Source organism: Arachis stenosperma, chromosome 2, assembly GCF_014773155.1.
Source record: "Arachis stenosperma cultivar V10309 chromosome 2, arast.V10309.gnm1.PFL2, whole genome shotgun sequence".
In the NCBI taxonomy this organism is placed as follows: Eukaryota; Viridiplantae; Streptophyta; class Magnoliopsida; order Fabales; family Fabaceae; genus Arachis; species Arachis stenosperma.
The window spans coordinates 52,503,467-52,521,942 of record NC_080378.1 but is presented as its reverse complement, the minus strand read 5'-3'; the positions used below and the strand labels follow the sequence as shown (position 1 = coordinate 52,521,942).

General features: G+C 39.8%; 1 protein-coding gene and 1 non-coding gene across 2 annotated transcripts; both read right to left on the bottom strand.

The window, feature by feature from the left end:
• Positions 1 to 2,893: 2,893 nt before the first annotated feature.
• LOC130962883 (uncharacterized) lies at positions 2,894 to 3,292 on the bottom strand. The gene has a single exon (XM_057889040.1). The coding sequence runs from the start codon at positions 3,290 to 3,292 to the stop codon at positions 2,894 to 2,896; it is 399 nt and encodes a 132-aa protein (XP_057745023.1).
• Positions 3,293 to 14,935: 11,643 nt separating this feature from the next.
• Positions 14,936 to 15,042, bottom strand: LOC130963974 (small nucleolar RNA R71). The gene has a single exon (XR_009080089.1). It is a non-coding gene; the product is annotated as a small nucleolar RNA R71 (small nucleolar RNA).
• Positions 15,043 to 18,476: the final 3,434 nt, after the last annotated feature.

Genomic DNA, 18,476 nt, shown 5'->3' with positions numbered 1-18,476 from the left:
TTGATTATAAAAATAAAAGAGGGAATAATGTTACTTGAGCAATAGAGTTATTTGTTTGTAAAGGATTGTGGAATATGTTGGAGTTCTGGAGATGCTTTGTCCTTTGACTTCATCTCTTCCTTGAAATCCTCTTCTCACACGCAGGTTCCTTCCATGGCAAGCTCTATGTAGGGTGTCACCGTTGTCAGTGGCTACTTCCCATCCTCGCAGTGAAACTATGCTCACGCACTCTGTCACAGTACGGCTAATCACCGGTTGGTTCCCGCTCCTACTGGAATAGAATCACTCTTTTGCGTCTGTCACTAACGCCCAGCAGGTTAAAGTTTGAAGCACGTCACAGTCATTCAATCCCGGAATCCTACTCGGAATACCACAGACAAGGTTTAGACTTTCCGGATTCTCATGAATGCTGCCATCAATCCGGCTTATACCACGAAGATTCTGTTGGGGAATCTAAGAGATATTCATTCAATCTGATGTAGAACGGAGGTGGTTGTCAGGCACACGTTCATGGGTTGAGGAAGGTGATGAGTGTCACGGATCATCACCTTCTCCACAGTTAAGCGCGAATAAACATCTTAGATAAGAACAAGCGTGTTTGAATGGAAAACAAAGGAATTGTATTAAATCATCGAGACGCTGCAGAGCTCCTCACCCCCAACAATGGAGTTTAGAGACTCATGCCGTCACAAAGTATGTAATTCAGATCTGAAAATGTCATGAGGTACAAGATAAGTCTGTAAAAGTTGTTTAAATAGTAAACTAGTAACCTAGGTTTACAGAAAAATGAATAAACTAAGATAATTGGTGCAGAAATCCACTTCTGGGGCCCACTTGGTGTGTGCTGGGGCTGAGACTAAAGCTTTCCACGTGTAAAGGCCTTTCTTGGCGTCAAACTCCAGGTTTTGACGTGTTTTGGGCGTTCAACTCCGGATCATGACGTTTTTCTGGCGTTTAACTCCAGACAGCAGCATGAACTTGGCGTTTAACGCCAAGTTACGTCGTCTATCCTTGCGCAAAGTATGGACTATTATATATTGCTGGAAAGCCCTGGATGTCTACTTTCCAACGCCGTTGAGAGCGCGCCAATTGGACTCCTGTAGCTCCAGAAAATCCATTTCGAGTGCAGGGAGGTCAGGATCCAACAGCATCAGCAGTCCTTTTTCAGCCTAAGTCAGATTTTTGCTCAGCTCCCTCAATTTCAGCCAGAAAATACCTGAAATCACAGAAAAACACACAAACTCATAGTAAAGTCCAGAAATATGATTTTTGCCTAAAAACTAATATTATTTTACTAAAAACTAACTGAAACATGCTAAAATCTACATGAAATTACCCCCAAAAAGCGTACAAAATATCCGCTCATCAAAGATGCTACCGCAGTTAGTGCTCTTTTTGTCCCTTTCCTTGCCGGTGGTTTGGGAGTAGCTTTCTCTTTACCCTTCTTGGTGGCCATCCTAAAAAGGGAAAAGGAAAGTTACATTTAAAGCTAAGGGTTAAAGCAAGAAAGAGCACAGTACAAGTGATAATCAATGCCAAAGTAATGAAGATGTCATGAAAACATGGTCGCGACTACATGTGATCAGTTCATCAATGGAAATATAGCAAGTGCCTGGTATGGCAAGTAAATGCAAGATGTTTATTAGCATGCCAGCAAAGGCATGAGTAGCATAGATCAAGCATTAAATGCCTAATTTGATTATCAAATGTTTCAAACTAACAATCTATTTGTATTGATAATTATATTCAATCAATAAAAAATTGAAAGGGATTTTATGAAAATCAGGCATTAGAGTAGAAGAATAGAATAATTTAAAATTGCACAATGCCATACTATTTTTTTCACAAATACTTAGCATGCATGTTGAATATGATAAGGAAAGAATTAAATTGGAACATGCAAGGTTCCCAAAAATAATGAATATAAATTGTCAAACAACTCCATAATAATCCACAAGCAATTATAGAAGAAATCACCCATTAAGATATCTAACACCAAGTAAGATGATGCAAAAGTAAATAATTAAGAGGAAGAAGGGAGAGAAAATAGAAATAAAGAACCTTGAGAAGAAGGTGAGAAAGAGAGATGAATGAGAATGTAAGAGTGAGATAATATGAGGGAAGAGAAAAGAAGAAGAAAAGAGTAAAAGAAGAAGAAGAAGAAGAAGAAGAAAAAAAAGAAGAAGAAAGAAATTAGGATTTGGAAAAGATAAGAAAAGAAAACAGGGCTGCGTAGGGTTCAGGTGATGTTGTGCGCATGACGCGTACGCGTGGTCCACGCGTACGCGTGGGATGCGCAGAGAAGGAGGTGACGCGTAAGCGTCGGTCACGCAAACGTGTGACCGTGTTTGTGCTACTAGCGCGAGGGCAACGTGGCTCTCGCACAATCCTCTGTTCAAATTTGGATGTGTGCCAAAATGCCAGATGACGCGTGCGTGTCAGGCATGCGCACGCGTGGAAGTGCTTCTTGTGAAAGTGACACGCATCGTCCACGACGCGTACGCGTGATACAATTTGTGCCTTGGGCACAGCGCTAGCACAAAGCCAGCCCACTTTCGGCCACAACACCTTTTACGTCGAATTCGCAAGGGCACGCGTGTGCGTCATTGACGCGTACGTGTGGAGTGCCAATTTCTCAGATGACGCGTACGCGTGAGGGATGTGTACGCCTGGTGATGCTTGTGCGATTGGCACACTTTCTGCACTGCTCCCATGCAACTTTCTGCCATTTTTTTATATGCAGATGCAAATGCAGAATGCAAATGTATGTAGTGAAGGTAAGAAGAGTCAGTAACTAAAGCTAGAAAAGAGAGAAGGGAATGATCATACCATGGTGGGTTGTCTCCCACCCAGCACTTTGCTTTAATGTCCTTAAGTTGGACGGTCTACCAGTTCAGTCGTCTGCTGAAGATGGATCTTCCAGAAGGAAGATCTCCAGTTCCTTGTTGTCCTTCATCTTTTCACCATGGTAAAGCTTCAGGCGGTGACCATTAACCTTGAGGATCTTGTTGCTTGAGGGATGGCGCAGATGGAAAACGCCATAAGGTTCAACCTTTTCCACCCTATAGGGGCCTTTCCATCTAGATCTTAGCTTGCTTGGCATGAGTCTCAACCTGGAGTTGTAGAGGAGAACTAAGTCACCAGGTCTGAACTTCCTGCGCTTTATGTTCTTGTCATGTATAGCCCTCACTTTTTCCTTGTATAGCCTGGAATTCTCATAGGCTTCTAGACGAAGGCATTCTAGCTCCTGTAATTGCAACTTTCTCTCAGCTCCGGCTTTCTCAAATCCCATGTTGCATTCTTGTATTGCCCAGAAAGATTTATGTTCTATCTCCACTGGGAGGAGGTACGCCTTTTCGTAGACTAAGCGGAAGAGACTCATTCTGATTGGTGTCTTGTATACTGTCCGGTAGGCCCGGAGCGCATCAACAAGTCTGGTGCTCCAGTCCTTCCAGTGAGGTTTGACTATCTTCTGCAATATGTGCTTTATCTCTCTGTTAGACACCTCTGCTTGACCATTGGTCTGGGGATGGTAGGTTGTTGCTATCTTGTGAATGATGACATGTTTCTTCAGTAGGCCTGTTAATCTCCTGTTGCAAAAGTGAGTGCCTCGATCACTCACGATTGCTTGCGGTGATCCAAAGCGACAGATAATATGATCTCTAACAAAAGAGACAACAGTGTTAGCATCATCAGTACGGGTAGGAATTGCTTCCACCCATTTAGAAACGTAATCAACAACTAACAATACATAAAAGAAACCATTAGAGTTTGGAAATGGACCCATGAAGTCAATACCCCAGACATAAAAAATTTCACAGAATAGCATGGATTGTTGGGCATTTCATCCTTTTTGGATATATTACCAAACCTCTTACATGGTGAACAAGATTTACAAAAAATAACTTCATCCTTAAATAGTGTTGATGATTGGATTTTTGACGGTTTAGAATTTCACTAATGAAGTCTCGTTGTAAAGTATAGTTTCTAAACCAACAATAATCCTTTCATACAAAAATTTGTTTGTCACAAGTACAAACCCCTAAAATCTATAAACCGAAGTATTTAAACCTCGGGTCATCTCTCAAAGGACTTGCAAGGTAGTGTTCTTGTTATTGATTATGGATTTGTTTATTTTGGGGTTTTAGATGAGAAACATGAATAGTAAATGGAAACAAAATTTTATTAACAAACGGTCTTGGCAAAGTTTGATGGTCAAGGATCTCTATCATTATCACTAGCCACTATTATGATAATTACAAGGGTCAATCCCTAAGTCATCCTCTAACAAATAGCAAAGGAAAGTCAAGTGAGTTATATCAATCCAAGTCCATAAATCCTAGGTTTCCACTAATTGAATTAATGAAGGCTAGAGTCAATGGCTATCAACAATCAATCACTTGGATATTAGTAACACAAGAGATCCTAAGTTATCTTCCCAAGCCAAGAACATAAAATTCTACTCTAACATCCTTCCAAGCATTTCATCAAACACTTGGAAGGTACAAAAGAAAAGTATAGTAAATCACAACAAGAATGAATTCTAACAACAATTGAATACAAAGAATTAACATCAACAATCAAGGAAATCACAATTATCATGAATTACCTCAAATTGCATTATTGAAAGAAAACAAGAGAACAAAAATATATCTACAACAAAGTGAAGAATCACAAGAATTAAAATACAAAACTAGAGAGAGAAAGAAGAGAGGAATAAGAATTGATAAAGAAATAGTAAATCAAAGCATGAATTAAACCTAGATCTAAGAGGAGAGATTAACCTAAACCTAATCCTAATTCTAGAGAGAAGTGAGAGCTTCTCTCTCTAGAAACTACCTCTAAACTAATCCTAATGTGAATGAATGATGATAATATGATTATGCCTCCCCCCTTCAATCCTTGGTCCTTTATAGCACTTTGGCGCCAAAATTGGTTGTAACTGGGCCCCACAGCTTCCCAGAAATTGTTGGGCACATTTTCTGTTTAAAACTCACGTGCGGCCTTCGGCGCGGATGCGCACGGTATGCGTACGCGTCCCTGGCCAATTTTGCAATGTGCACGCGAGCGCCTTGTGCGCGTGCGCATCCTTGGCCGAGATAAATTCTTTGGCTTTTATGCTTCTTTCCACTTGCATGCTTTCTTCCTTGCTCCTTTGATCCATGCCTAGCCTATTTTATCCTGAGATTACTAGCAAACGCATCAAGGCATCTTATGGAATCAAGGATGAATTAAAATTACCAAATTAAAGGCTTAAAAAAAATATGTTTTTACATTCAGGCACAACTACAGGAGAGATCATAAAATTATGCTAATTCATTGGCTAAATGTGAGAAAAGGTTAGCAAAATATTCTAAATTCAATACAAGATAAACCCTAAAAACGGGGTTTATCAACCTCCCCACACTTAAACCTTAGCATGTCCTCATGCTAAAATAAGAATGAATTAAGGGGTATGTCATTTATTAAATGCAACTAAACTATATGCAATCTATCTAAATGCAACTACCTATAGTGAATGCACTTGCTTGGTCAAACAAATCAATTCCCAAGGAAACATGTGTAAGCACAAGAGCTAGAGCAATAGGAACCAAGTCCAAACCACAGTTGCATTGGATTATCAAAAGAATTATAAACTTGCATGAATATAAATGATAGTGGTGAAAACATGTAATTGAGCTATGGAACTCTCACCGGATGTGTATCCGCTCTTTTCACTCAAGTGTTTAAGGGTTAATTCACTCAATTCTCTTCTAATCATGCTTTCCAAGATTTGATCTTCTTCTAACAATCAACACTTAATCCATGCATGCATATTCATCATGTGGTCTTTCATAGGTTGTAATGGGGCTAGGGTCAAGGTAGGATCATATATGGATAAGTGGACTAGAATTTGGACCTTTGATGAGCTTAAACTTTCCCACCTAACCTATATAGTGACCTATATAATTGAATTCTAACCTAACTACCCATCTTTCACTTTTCCACACACTCATGCATTTTCTTTTTTTTTTATTTCACAACACTTATGCATTGATCTTTTATTTGAACTTTACTTTGAGGCATTTTGTCCCCTTTTTTTGCCTTTTTTTTCCTTTCTTTTTCGCTTTTTCTATATATACTTTTCTTTTCTTTTCCTCATTTACAATTTTTTTCTTTGTTTTTTTTTCTTTTCATCATTTTTTTTCTTCTTTCAAGAATATCAATGCATAAGGTCTTACACTTAATCAATACATGAGTATACACCCACTTCCTAAATATAAAAATACAAAATATCCCTTTCATCCCAACCAATGTTCCCAAATTTCCCCAAACTTGAATAATAGACACTCTCACTAGCTTAAGCCAATCAAAGATCCAAACAAGGGACTTTTATTATTTTCCGCTTTAGGGCTTGTAATGTGCTAAAATGAAGAATAATTGGGTTAAGCATAGGCTCAAACTTGGTTGCAATGGATGGTAAAAGGTAGGCTATTTGGTTAAGTGAGCTAATGAAAAATGGCCTCAATCATACAAATACATGAATACAAGGAATAATTGGACATATAGAATTGGGCAAATCAAGGATCACAATCATAGAAAGAGAACAACTGCACACAAGAAGGGAAATAAGTGGTTATAAAATGTAACCACATCAATAGGCTCAAAACTCGCTTGTGTTCTTAGCTCAATACATGCTTCACAGAGTGTAAAATTCAAGCAAGTTCCACAAAATTTTTCCAATCAATTGGGGTGGTGCTCTATAGTTAAATTCCTTGGAAAATTTTAATATTTGACTAAGCATTGTTGTGATTGAGAAATTCTAAAAATTCCCTAGTTTACCCTTTTTTTCTTTTTCACTCAAAAACAAACATTTTTCTTATGCAACAAGGGTTAACTAGGTCTTGACAATTCCAAAAACAATTTCTAATGACAACCACAAGCTAAAAAGATAACTATATAAAGAAAAATCCAACTAAAGTATGAATCTAGCATCCAAAATATCTAAAATCCAAAATGACAAGGTATGCAACAACTAAGGTAAACGTATCCAAAATATCCAAAATGACAAATATATACAAAAGTGCGCAAAATAAGATAACTAGGAAAATATAACTAGGAAATACGCCAAAATGTTCACCGGTCCTCTAATGGTGCCAACGGCAACCTCCCCACACTTAAGATCAAGCATCGTCCCTGATGCTAATCCTGAGGATCAGGGAGAGGTACACCGGTCGGCTCTGGTTGTGGCTGTGGCTGTGGTACTGGCTGCTGGATCTCTGTGGTCTCTGTAGTGACATGGTCTCTGGTGGTGCATCCTGCTGAGCCAGCTCCTCAACCTGCTCCTCCTCCAGATCCTACTCATTAGAGGCTGGAGAATCCAGGAGCAGAGGTAGCTCAATACCCTGTGAGATAAACACCTGGCCAATCCAATCCAGGCAACGCATGAGCTGGTGCTTGCTGCGCTCCATGAATTGGAAAAGATGCTAAACCAATAGGTTTGTCGACTCAGGTGCTGGTGGTGGTGGCACATGGGCTGCGGCTGAAGAAGGGGCTGTAGAGGAGGATGGAGCTGCTGCTGTGGAAGGTGAAGGTCTAGCTGCCTCCACAACCACTCTAGCCCTAGAACGGCGTCTAGCCGGGGGCTTCTCGTGCAACTAGCCACCCCAAGGAATGTAACCTCTTTGTCGTCGTCCTTTGGGGGTGGTGGTGTCATATCATCATCCTGCCAAGGAACCTTGGCTAGTGCAGCCATGCTGGTGACCAGTGTAGGAAACCGGAGTAGGCCACGAATGTGTGCTCACTACATGCTCTGCCGGATCAACCGGGGAAAATATACCTCCTTGCCCTCCATGACACAGCCAATCAGAACTAACATCTCCATCGGGATCTCAAAAAAGTGAGCAGTGGGCAGGACATAGTGGGAAAAATTATCTGCCAAGTCATAGCCTCTCTAGTCAAATGAGCGAAAAGCATCCCTTTGGGCTTTGTGTTGCCCGAATCCATTACCCATGGAGCATCAGGTGTGGCAATCACGCGCTTAAGCACCTCATAGTCAAAGGTCATGCAGTGGATAGCTGTTTCTGCCTGCTGATGAGCGCATGTGTCATCAGTAAGGTGTCGGCACTACAATGCCTCCTCAATAGTAGCCTCAGTAATCATAATCTCTCTACCCCTTAGCTGTACGGAATTAAGAGTGGCACGGAAGAAGTTGCAATAGAACTCCTTGACCCATGAGATGTTTATGTTTCCCAGATCCCTATCAACAAAGTCCAAACCCAACTCTAGAATGCGGCTATTGATGGCGCGTCTCACATCATTGGGGAGGACTAGTCTCTTTTCAATGTTCAAGTTCTTCTTCCGATAATTGGGAAGGCGAAGCTCACAGTAAAGGTTGGGAAATTTGGTTGGGTCAGTGGAAGGTAGCAACTGATTTTCCTTATCCGTTTCACTCAGCGAATTCTTAGCATAATTGGTATAGGGAGAAGGGGTAGAAGTCTTAGAGTGTTTCCTCTTCTTGGAGGTAGTGGCTATGGCTTTTCCTTTGTCTGACATCCTGAAAAATAGGATAGAATAGAATATAAGCAATTAAGCAAGTAGCACGAAGCAAGTAAGATGAATGACAAATAAGCAAATGGTGAACTAAAACAGAAAACTTGGATAGCAAGTAAGCATAGAAAATGGAAGCATAATCCAAGAATTCAAAATTTCAACCAATGCAACACAACGCTCAAAGAATAGGCATATTCATCAATTATACCCTAAAAGAATGGTTAAATGGTTAAGTGTAATTAAAAGTGAAGTTAGTAAGTTAGAGAAATTAGTGAGTTAGGAAAATGAAGTTTGAGGATTAGTGGTATAGTGGAGAATTGCCTAATGAAAAGAAATATGCAAATTGTGTGCAGCAAGCAATATGTACAGAACTAGGTAAACAAATACGGTGCACTTATCAGGCCTAGAATCCTCTATCCAGAACCTAGCTACCTAACAGCAGTTATTTCTATCTAACCTAGCAGATAGAATCAAAATCTAATCAACTAACAGAGCCTAACAAGTAACTAAAAAGAAAATAAAGACAACAGAATTGGAGCCGAGGCTAGTAACCTGGAGCAGGGATAGAGATGAGGATTGGAGCTGGGTAGGAAGGAGGGGTAAGGCAGAAGTAGAGAAAGAGTTGCCACCTCAGATGATGGCGACGGTGGAGGCGCGCCGGTGGTGCTCGGTTGAAGTGGCGGTAGTGAGAGAGGAGGAATGAGTGATAAGGCGAGAGAGAATAGGGATGCTGGTGAGAGAGGAGTGACGGCGGCGACTGCGGTGGAGGCGCGCCGGTGGCCGCGGCGGTGCTGGGCTGTGGCAGTGAGAGGGGGAGAAAGAGAGCATGTGGGAAAGAGAGAGTGAGGAAGAGAGGGAGAAGGAGGATGGGGCGTGGCGAAGGCGGTCGTCGGTGGCGCTGATGGCGCCGGCGCGGTGGAGTAGATGGAAGAGTGGTAAGAGGGACGTTAGAGAAGAGAGTGGGTTTGCGTGAGTGTTCGTCGCGCCCTAGGGTTATCCCTCTTTTCGAATCGACGTGGGCGCGCACAACACGCGTCCGCATGCATTGATGAATTTTGGGAAGTGACGCGTGCGCGCCTTGAGCGCTTACGCGTGGGTGGTGAGAGTTGGTAAGGACGCGTGCGCGTACACTGCGCATGTGTGCTAGGAGTTGGGTTGGAGGCTTAATGTTGGCCCAGAGTTGGCACAAGTCTCGGGTCATTGGCCTTGAAGTCACATCACTGGATCGGCGCGCACGCGGCATGTGCGCGTGCGCGCGCATTCTCTTATAAACTCATGGGCGCGCAGGCGCGCAGTGCGCGTCCGCGTGAAGGAGGTTGGGCCAGAGGCTTAGTGTTGGCCCAGCGCTCGCCTAAGTCTCGGGATGTATGTATGGAATGGTGGCATTAGCATGGTGACGCGTGCGCGGCATGTGCGCGTCGGCGTTCTGCGAGTTGGGCTAAAAGCCTAATATTCGCATAAGGGAGGCCCAACTCTCTGGAGTTCAGTATGGTGGTGCATCCGCTCATGGACGCGTGCGCACGCATCCTTTCCCCCTTTTTTTATTACTAAAAAACAGAAAAATGCCCAAGAGCTCCCTATAATGCCTACAACTCTTTATTCAATCAAAAATCATACAATTCACAAAAATACAATTTGATTTATTCATCTACTAATAAGAACAACATACATGTCAAAATGCTAACAACCAATTTATTAAGGCGACTAAAATGAAATGGGGAACTACCTACAATGGTAACTCAAATCACTTATTAATGAGATCTACAAGAGGGTGGAATGAGTATACCATGGTGGGGTGTCTCCCACCTAGCACTTTTAGTTTAAGTCCTTAAGTTGGACATTTTGAGGCACTCATTGTCATGGCGACTTATGCTTGTACTCATCCTTGAATCTCCAAGGGTCTTTACTTCTCAATTGGTTGATAGAATTTCCAACCGTCTTCACCAATCTAGGATAGAGTTCTACCCAAGATATGAGTCCCCATAGTTGGTCTTTACATAGCGAACCGGGATCCCATATCTTATTTTCGCACCCGTCTTCAATTTGATCTTCATACTTTTTTTTTTCCGGGTGGTTGACACATAGAATTCTCTTTAGCACACCAAGCATTCCGTCTAGACCCATGCAAAGTGGCATTCTTCCAATCATGGTTCCTATACCTTGGGAGCTATACCTTAGTGAGCCTAATACCAAACTTCCAACCACTACACAACTCGTTCTTACTTTTAATTCCACAAAGAGCTCTAAGTTGTCCATCCGTTTCAATTAAATCATATTCAAGTGAGAAAGTAGAGCTTGAAGATAAGAATTTTACCCACTTGAATGTTGTGTTGGATGGTGATTTGGGAAGGAGAGTGATGAGCGGATAATTTATACGCTTTTTGGCATTGTTTTTAGATAGTTTTTAGTATAATCTAGCTACTTTTAGGGATGTTTTTCATTAGTTTTTATGCTAAATTCACATTTCTGGACTTTACTATGAGTTTGTGTGTTTTTCTGTGATTTCAGGTAATTTCTGGCTGAAATTGAGGGACCTGAGCAAAACTCTGATAAGGAGGCTAACAAAGGACTGCTGATGCTGTTGGATTCTGACCTCCCTGCACTCGAAATAGATTTTCTGGAGCTACAGAATCCAAATGGTGCGCTCTTAACGACATTGGAAAGTAGACATCTAGAGCTTTCCAGCAATATATAATAGTCCATACTTTATTCAGGATTAGGCAACGCAAATTGGCGCTCAACGCCAGTTCTACGCTGCATTCTGGAGTCAAATGCTAGAAACACGTCACGAACCAGAGTTGAACACCAAAAACATGTTACAACTTGGCGTTCAACTCAAAGAGAAGCCTCTGCACATGTAAAGTTCAAGCTCAGCCCAAGCACACACCAAGTGGGCCCCGGAAGTGGATTTCTGCATCAATTACTTACTTCTGTAAACCCTAGTAGCTAGTCTAGTATAAATAGGACATTTTCTATTGTATTAGACATCTGGGATTGTATTTTTGATCCTGTGATCACGTTTTGGGGGCTGGCCATTCGGCCATGCCCGAACCTTCATCACTTATGTATTTTCAACGGTGGAGTTTCTACATACCATAGATTAAGGGTGTAGAGCTCTGCTGTACCTCGAGTTTTAATGCAATTACTACTATCTTTTATTCAAATTCAATCTTATTTCTATTCTAAGATACTACTCGTACTTCAACCTGATGGATGTGATGATCTGTGACACTCATCATCATCCGTCCCTATGAATGCGTGCCTGACAACCACTTCCGTTCTACAAGCAAAAGCTAGAGTGTGTATCTCTTGGATTCCTGATGCACGATGCATGGTTGCCCTCGCCTGACAACCGAGCCTTCCATTCCGTGAGATCAAAGTCTTTGTGGTATAAACTAGAATTGATGGCGGCATTCATGAGAATCCGGAAAGTCTAAACCTTGTCTGTGGTATTCCGAGTAGGATTCTGGGATTGAATGACTGTGACGAGCTTCAAACTTGTGATTGTTGGGCGTGATGACAAACGCAAAAGAATCAAGGGATTCTATTCCGACATGATCGAGAACCAACAGATGATTCGCCGTGCCGTGACAGAGCATTTGGACCTTTTTCACTGAGAGGATGGGATGTAGCCATTGACAACGGTGATGCCTTACATACAGCTTGCCATGGAAAGGAATAAGAAGGATTGGATGAAGGCAGTAGGAAAGCAGAGATTCAGAAGGAGCACAGCATCTTCATACGCCTATCTGAAATTTCCATCGATGATCTACATAAGTATTTCTATCTTTATTTTCTGTTTATTTATTATTATTATTCAAAAACTCCATAACCATTTATTATCCCGCCTGACTGAGATTTACAAAATGACCATAGCTTGCTTCATACCAACAATCTCCGTGGGATCGACCCTTACTCACGTAAGGTTTATTACTTGGACGACCCAGTGCACTTGCTGGTTAGTTGTGCGAGGTTGTAAAGAAAGTGCTGAGTTAGTAAATGCGCACACCAAGTTGAATGCCATTATAAGAGATCACAATTTTGTGAACCAAGTTTTTGGCACCGTAGCCGGGGATTGTTCGAGTTTGGACAACTGACGGTTCATCTTGTTGCTCAGATTAGGTAATTTTCTTTTTATTTTATTTTCAAAAAAAAAATTTCAAAAAAATTTATCCCTATTTTTGAAAAAAAATATTTTAATTGAAAATAAATTATTCTATGGCTTCAGAACTTTTATGAATGGATTCTAGAGTTTCATGAATCATGTTGAATCCTAGCTGGCTGTAAAGCCATATCCAAATCCTTTTGGAATGAGACTTCAACTAATCACCTCAATGCATGTAATGCCATCCTAAAGCTGCCTGGCTATTAAGCCATGTCCAACCTTGGATTGGAGCTTTAGGCTAACATTGAAAGATTCCTGGAATTTTTCTTAAAAATTTTGAATTTCTTATTTTCTTTTTTCCTATATGTTTTTCAAAAAATATAAAATAAAATCCAAAAAAATAATAAAAAAAATTTTTGTGTTTCTTGTTTGAGTCTTGAATCAATTTTTAAGTTTTGTGTCAATTGCATATTCATCTTGTTCTTGTATTTTTCGAAAATTCATGCATTCATAGTATTCTTCATGATCTTCAAGTTGTTCTTGGTAAGTCTTCTTGTTTGATCTTTAAATTTTCTTGTTTTTTGTTGTATGATATTTTTCATGTGCATTTTTGCATTCATAGTGTCTAAACATGAAAGATTTCTAAGTTTGGTGTCTTGCATGTTTTCTTTGCATAAAAAATTTTTAAAAATATATTCTTGATGTTCATCATGATCTTCAAAGTGTTCTTGGTGTTCATCTTGACATTCATAGTGTTCTTGCATGCTACATGTGTTTTGATCCAACATTTTCATGTTTTGGGTCATAATTGTGTTTTTCTCTCTCATCATTAAAAATTCAAAAATAAAAAAATATCTTTTCCTTAATTCTCTCAAAATTTTGAAAATTTGAGTTGACTTAGTCAAATTTTTTTTAAAATTAGTTATTTCTTGTAAGTCAAGTCAAATTTTCAATTTTAAAAATCTTATCTTTTCAAAATCTTTTTCAAAAAAATCAAATCTCTTTTACTTTTATCTTATGATTTTTGAAAATTTAAAACTATTTTTCAAAATCTTTTTCTTATTTTATTTCAAATTTTCGAAACTTAACTAATAAGTAATGTGATTGATTCAAAAATTTGAAGTTTATTACTTTCTTGTTAAGAAATGTTCAATCTTTAAATTCTAGAATCATATCTTTTAGTTTCTTGTTAGTCAAGTAATTAATTTTAATTTTAAAAATTAAATCTTTTTCAACCATATCCTTTTAATCATATATTTTTGTCATATCTTTTTCAAAATTTTATCTTTTTCAAATATTTGATTTCAAAATATCTTCTTATCTTCTTATCTTTTCAAATTTGATTTTCAAATCTTTTTCAAACTAACCAATTAACTTTTGTTTGTTTCTTATCTTATTCAAAACCACCTAACTAATTTTCTCTCTCTAATTTTCGAAAATACCTCACCTCTTTTTCAAAATTCTTTTTATTTGATTAATTGTTTTAAATTTTAATTTTAATTTTATTTCTTATCTTAATTTTCGAAAATCATTAACTCCTTTTCAAATTATTTTTGAAAACTTCTGTCTCTCATCTTATTCTATTTAGTTATTCATTTACTAACACTTCGCTTCATCTCAAATCACTGCCCCTATCCTCACCCTTGTGTTTGGATTATTTCTTCTTCACTCTTATTCCCTTTCTTCTTCTACTAACATAAAGGAATCTCTATACTGTGACATAGACGATTCCTCTTCTTTTTCTGTTCTCTTCTCTTTCATATGAGTAGGAATAAGGAAAAAGGCATTCTTGTTGAAGCTAATCCTGAACCTGAAAGGACTCTGAAGAGGAAACTAAGAGAAGCTAAATTACAACAATCTAGAGACAACCTTACTGAAATTTTTGAACAAGAAAAGGATATGGCAGCCGAACCCAACAACAATAATGCAAGGAGGATACTTGGTGATTATACTACACCTACTTCCAAGTTTGATGGAAGAAGCATCTAAATTCCTGCCATTGGAGCAAACAATTTTGAGCTGAAACCTCAATTAGTGGCTCTAATGCAACAAAACTGCAAGTTTCATGGACTTCCATCAGAAGATCCCTACCAGTTTTTAACTAAGTTCTTGCAGATCTGTGAGACTGTTAAGACTAATGGAGTAGATCCTAAAGTCTACAGGCTCATGCTTTTCCCTTTTACTGTAAGAGACAGAGCTAGAACATGGTTGGACTCACAACCTAAGGATAGCCTGGTCTCTTGGGATAAGCTGGTCACGGCCTTCTTGGTTAAGTTCTTTCCTCCTCAAAAGCTGAGCAAGCTTGGAGTGGATGTTCAAACCTTCAAGCAAAAAGATGGTGAATCCTTCTATGAAGCTTGGGAAAGATACAAGCAAATGACCAAAAAGTGTCCTTCTGACATGTTTTCAGAATGAACTATGATAGATATATTCTATTATGGTCTGTCTGAGTTTTCTAAGATGTCAATGGACCACTCTGCAGGTGGATCCATTCACCTAAAGAAAATGCCTGCAGAAGCTCAGGAACTTATTGAAATGGTTACAAATAACCAATTCATGTACTCTTCTGAGAGGAATTTCGTGAATAATAGGATGCCTCAGAGGAAGGGAGTTCTTGAAATTGATGCTCTAAATGCCATATTGGCTCAGAACAAAATGTTGACTCAGCAAGTCAACATGATTTCTCAAAGTCTGAATGGATGGCAAAATGCATCCAACAGTACTAAAGAGGCATCTTCTGAAGAAGAAGCTTATGATCCTGAGAACCCTGCAATGGCAGAGGTAAATTACATGGTGAAACTTATGGAAACACCTATAATTCATCATGGAGAAATCATCCAAATTTCTCATGGAGGGATCAACAAAAGCCTCAACAAGGCTTTAATAATGGTGGAAGAAACAAGCTCAGCAATAGCAAGCCTTTTCCATCATCTTCTCAGCAACAAACAGAGAATTCTGAGCAAAATATCTCTAACTTAGCAAATATAGTCTCTGATCTGTCCAAGGTCACTTTAAGTTTCATGAGTGAAACAAGGTCCACCATCAGAAATCTAGAGGCACAAGTGGGCCAGCTGAGTAAGAAAGTCACTGAAACTCCTCCTAGTACTCTCCCAAGTAATATAGAAGAGAATCCAAAAAGAGAGTGCAAGGCCATTAATATAATCAACATGGCCGAACCTAGAGAGGAAGGAGAGGACGTGAATCCCAATGAGGAAGACCTCATGGGACGTCTCTCAAGCAAGAAGGAGTTCCCTATTGAGGACCCAAAGGAATATGAGACTCATATAGAGACCATAGAGATTTCACTAAACCTTCTTCTGCCATTCATGAGCTCTGAGAACTATTCTTCCTCTGAAGAGGAAGAAGATATAACTGGAGAGCAAGTTGCTCAATATCTAGGAGCCATCAAGAAGCTGAATGCCAAGTTGTTTGGTAATGAGACTTGGGAAGGTGAACCTCCCTTGCTCATTAGTGAACTAGATACATGGGTTCAGTAAATTTTACCTCAAAAGAGACAAGATCCTGGCAAATTCTTAATACCATGCACCATAGGCACCATGACCTTTGAAAAGGCTAGGGTCAGGCATAAATCTTATGCCACTCTCTGTAATGGAGAAGCTGGGGATCATTGAGGTACAACCTGCCATATTTTCATTACAATTGGCAGACAAGTCAGTAAGACAAGCTTATGGATTGGTAGAGGACGTGTTAGTAAAGGTTGAAGGCCTTTACATCCCTACTGATTTTATAATCTTAGACACTAGGAAGGAGGAGAATGAATGCATCATCCTTGGAAGACCTTTCCTAGCCACAGCAGGAGCTGTGATAGATGTTAACAGAGGAGAATTAGTCCTTCAATTGAATGGGGACTACCTTGTATTTAAGACTCAAGGGTGTTCTTCTGTATACATGAAAAGGAAGCATGAAAAGGTTCTCTTAGTACAGAGTCAAACGAATTCCCCACAATCAAGCTCTAAGTTTGGTGTTGGGAGGCCACAGCCAAACTCTAAGTTTGGTGTTGAATCCCCATATCCAAACTCTAAGTTTGGTGTTGGGAGTCTACAACATTGACCTGATCACCTGTGTGGCTCCATGAGAGCCTACTGTCAAGCTATTGACATTAAAGAAGCACTTATTGGGAGGCAACCCAATATTTATTTATCTAATTTTATTTTTCTTTTATTGTTCTTTAATGTTTTATTAGGTTCATGATCTTGTGGAGTCGAAAAAAATACTAAAATTAAAAACAGAATTAAAAACAGCAGAAGAAAAATCAAACCCTGGAGGAAGGACTTACTGGTGTTCAAATGCTAGTAAGGAGCATCTGGCTGGTGTTCAACGCCAGAACAGAGCATGGATCTAGCGTTGAACGCCAGAAACAAGCAGCATCCGGGCATTTGAACGCCAGGAATATACTCTGAGGAGAGCTGGCGCTGAACGCCAGAAACAAGCATCGAACTGGCGTTCAACGCCAGAAACATGCTGCAATTGGGTGTTGAACGCCCAAAATAAGCATCACTTTCGCGTTTAAACGCCAGAATTGTATGCAAAGGCATTTTACATGCCTAATTGGTGCAGGGATGTAAATCCTAAACACCTCAGGATCTGTGGACCCCACAGGATCATCCTAGGATCTGTGGACTTGATGAGCGGATAATTTATACGCTTTTTGGCATTGTTTTTAGGTAGTTTTTAGTAAGTTTAAGCTACTTTTAGGGATGTTTTCATTAGTTTTTATGTTAAATTCACATTTCTGGACTTTACTATGAGTTTGTGTGTTTTTCTGTGATTTCAGGTAAATTCTGGCTGAAATTGAGGGACTTGAGCAAAACTCTGAAAAAGGCTGACAAAAGGACTGCTGATGCTGTTGGATTTTGACCTCTCTGCACTCGAAATGGATTTTCTGGAGCTACAGAACTCTAAATGGCGCGCTCTCAATGGCGTTGGAAAGTAAACATCCAGAGCTTTCCAGAAATATATAATAGTCCATACTTTATTCGGAAATTGACGACGTAACTTGGCGTTGAACGCCAAGTACATGCTGCTGTCTGGAGTTAAACGCCAGAAACACGTCATGATCCGGAGTTGAACGCCCAAAACACGTCATAACTTGGAGTTCAACTCCAAGAAAAGCCTCAGCTCGTGGATAGATCAAGCTCAGCCCAAACATACACCAAGTGGGCCCCGGAAGTGGATTTATGCATCAATTACTTACTCATGTAAACCCTAGGAGCTAGTTTATTATAAATAGAACTTTTTACTATCATAATCGCATCCTGGATTGTATTTTGAATCCTGTGATCACGTTTTAGGGGGCTGGCCATTCGGCCATGCCTGAACCTTTTACTTATGTATTTTCAACGGTGGAGTTTCTGCACACCATAGATTAAGGGTGTGGAGCTCTGCTGTACCTCAAGTATTAATGCAATTCTATTTTCTTTTATGCAATTCTATCTTATTCTTATTCCAAGATATTCATTCGCACCCAAGAACATGATGAATGTGATGATTATATGACCCTCATTATCATTCTCACTTATGAACGCGCGTGATTGACAACCACTTCCGTTCTACATGCAACAGAGCTTGAATGTGTATCTCTTAGATTCCCCAACAGAATCTTCGTGGTATAAGCTAGATAGATAGCGGCATTTATGAGGATCCAGAAAGTCTAACCTTGTCTGTGGTATTCCGAGTAGGATCCTGGGAATCCGGAAAGTCTAACCTTGTCTGTGGTATTCCGAGTAGGATTCCGATAATGAATGACTGTGACGTGCTTCAGACTCGCAAGTGCTGGGCGTTAGTGACAAACGCAAAAGAATCAAGGGATTCTATTCCA

Coding starts and splice junctions, on each gene's coding strand:
- LOC130962883 (XM_057889040.1), bottom strand. CDS start 3,292: ATGGGATTTGAGAAAGCCGGAGCTGAGAGAAAGTTGCAATTACAGGAG.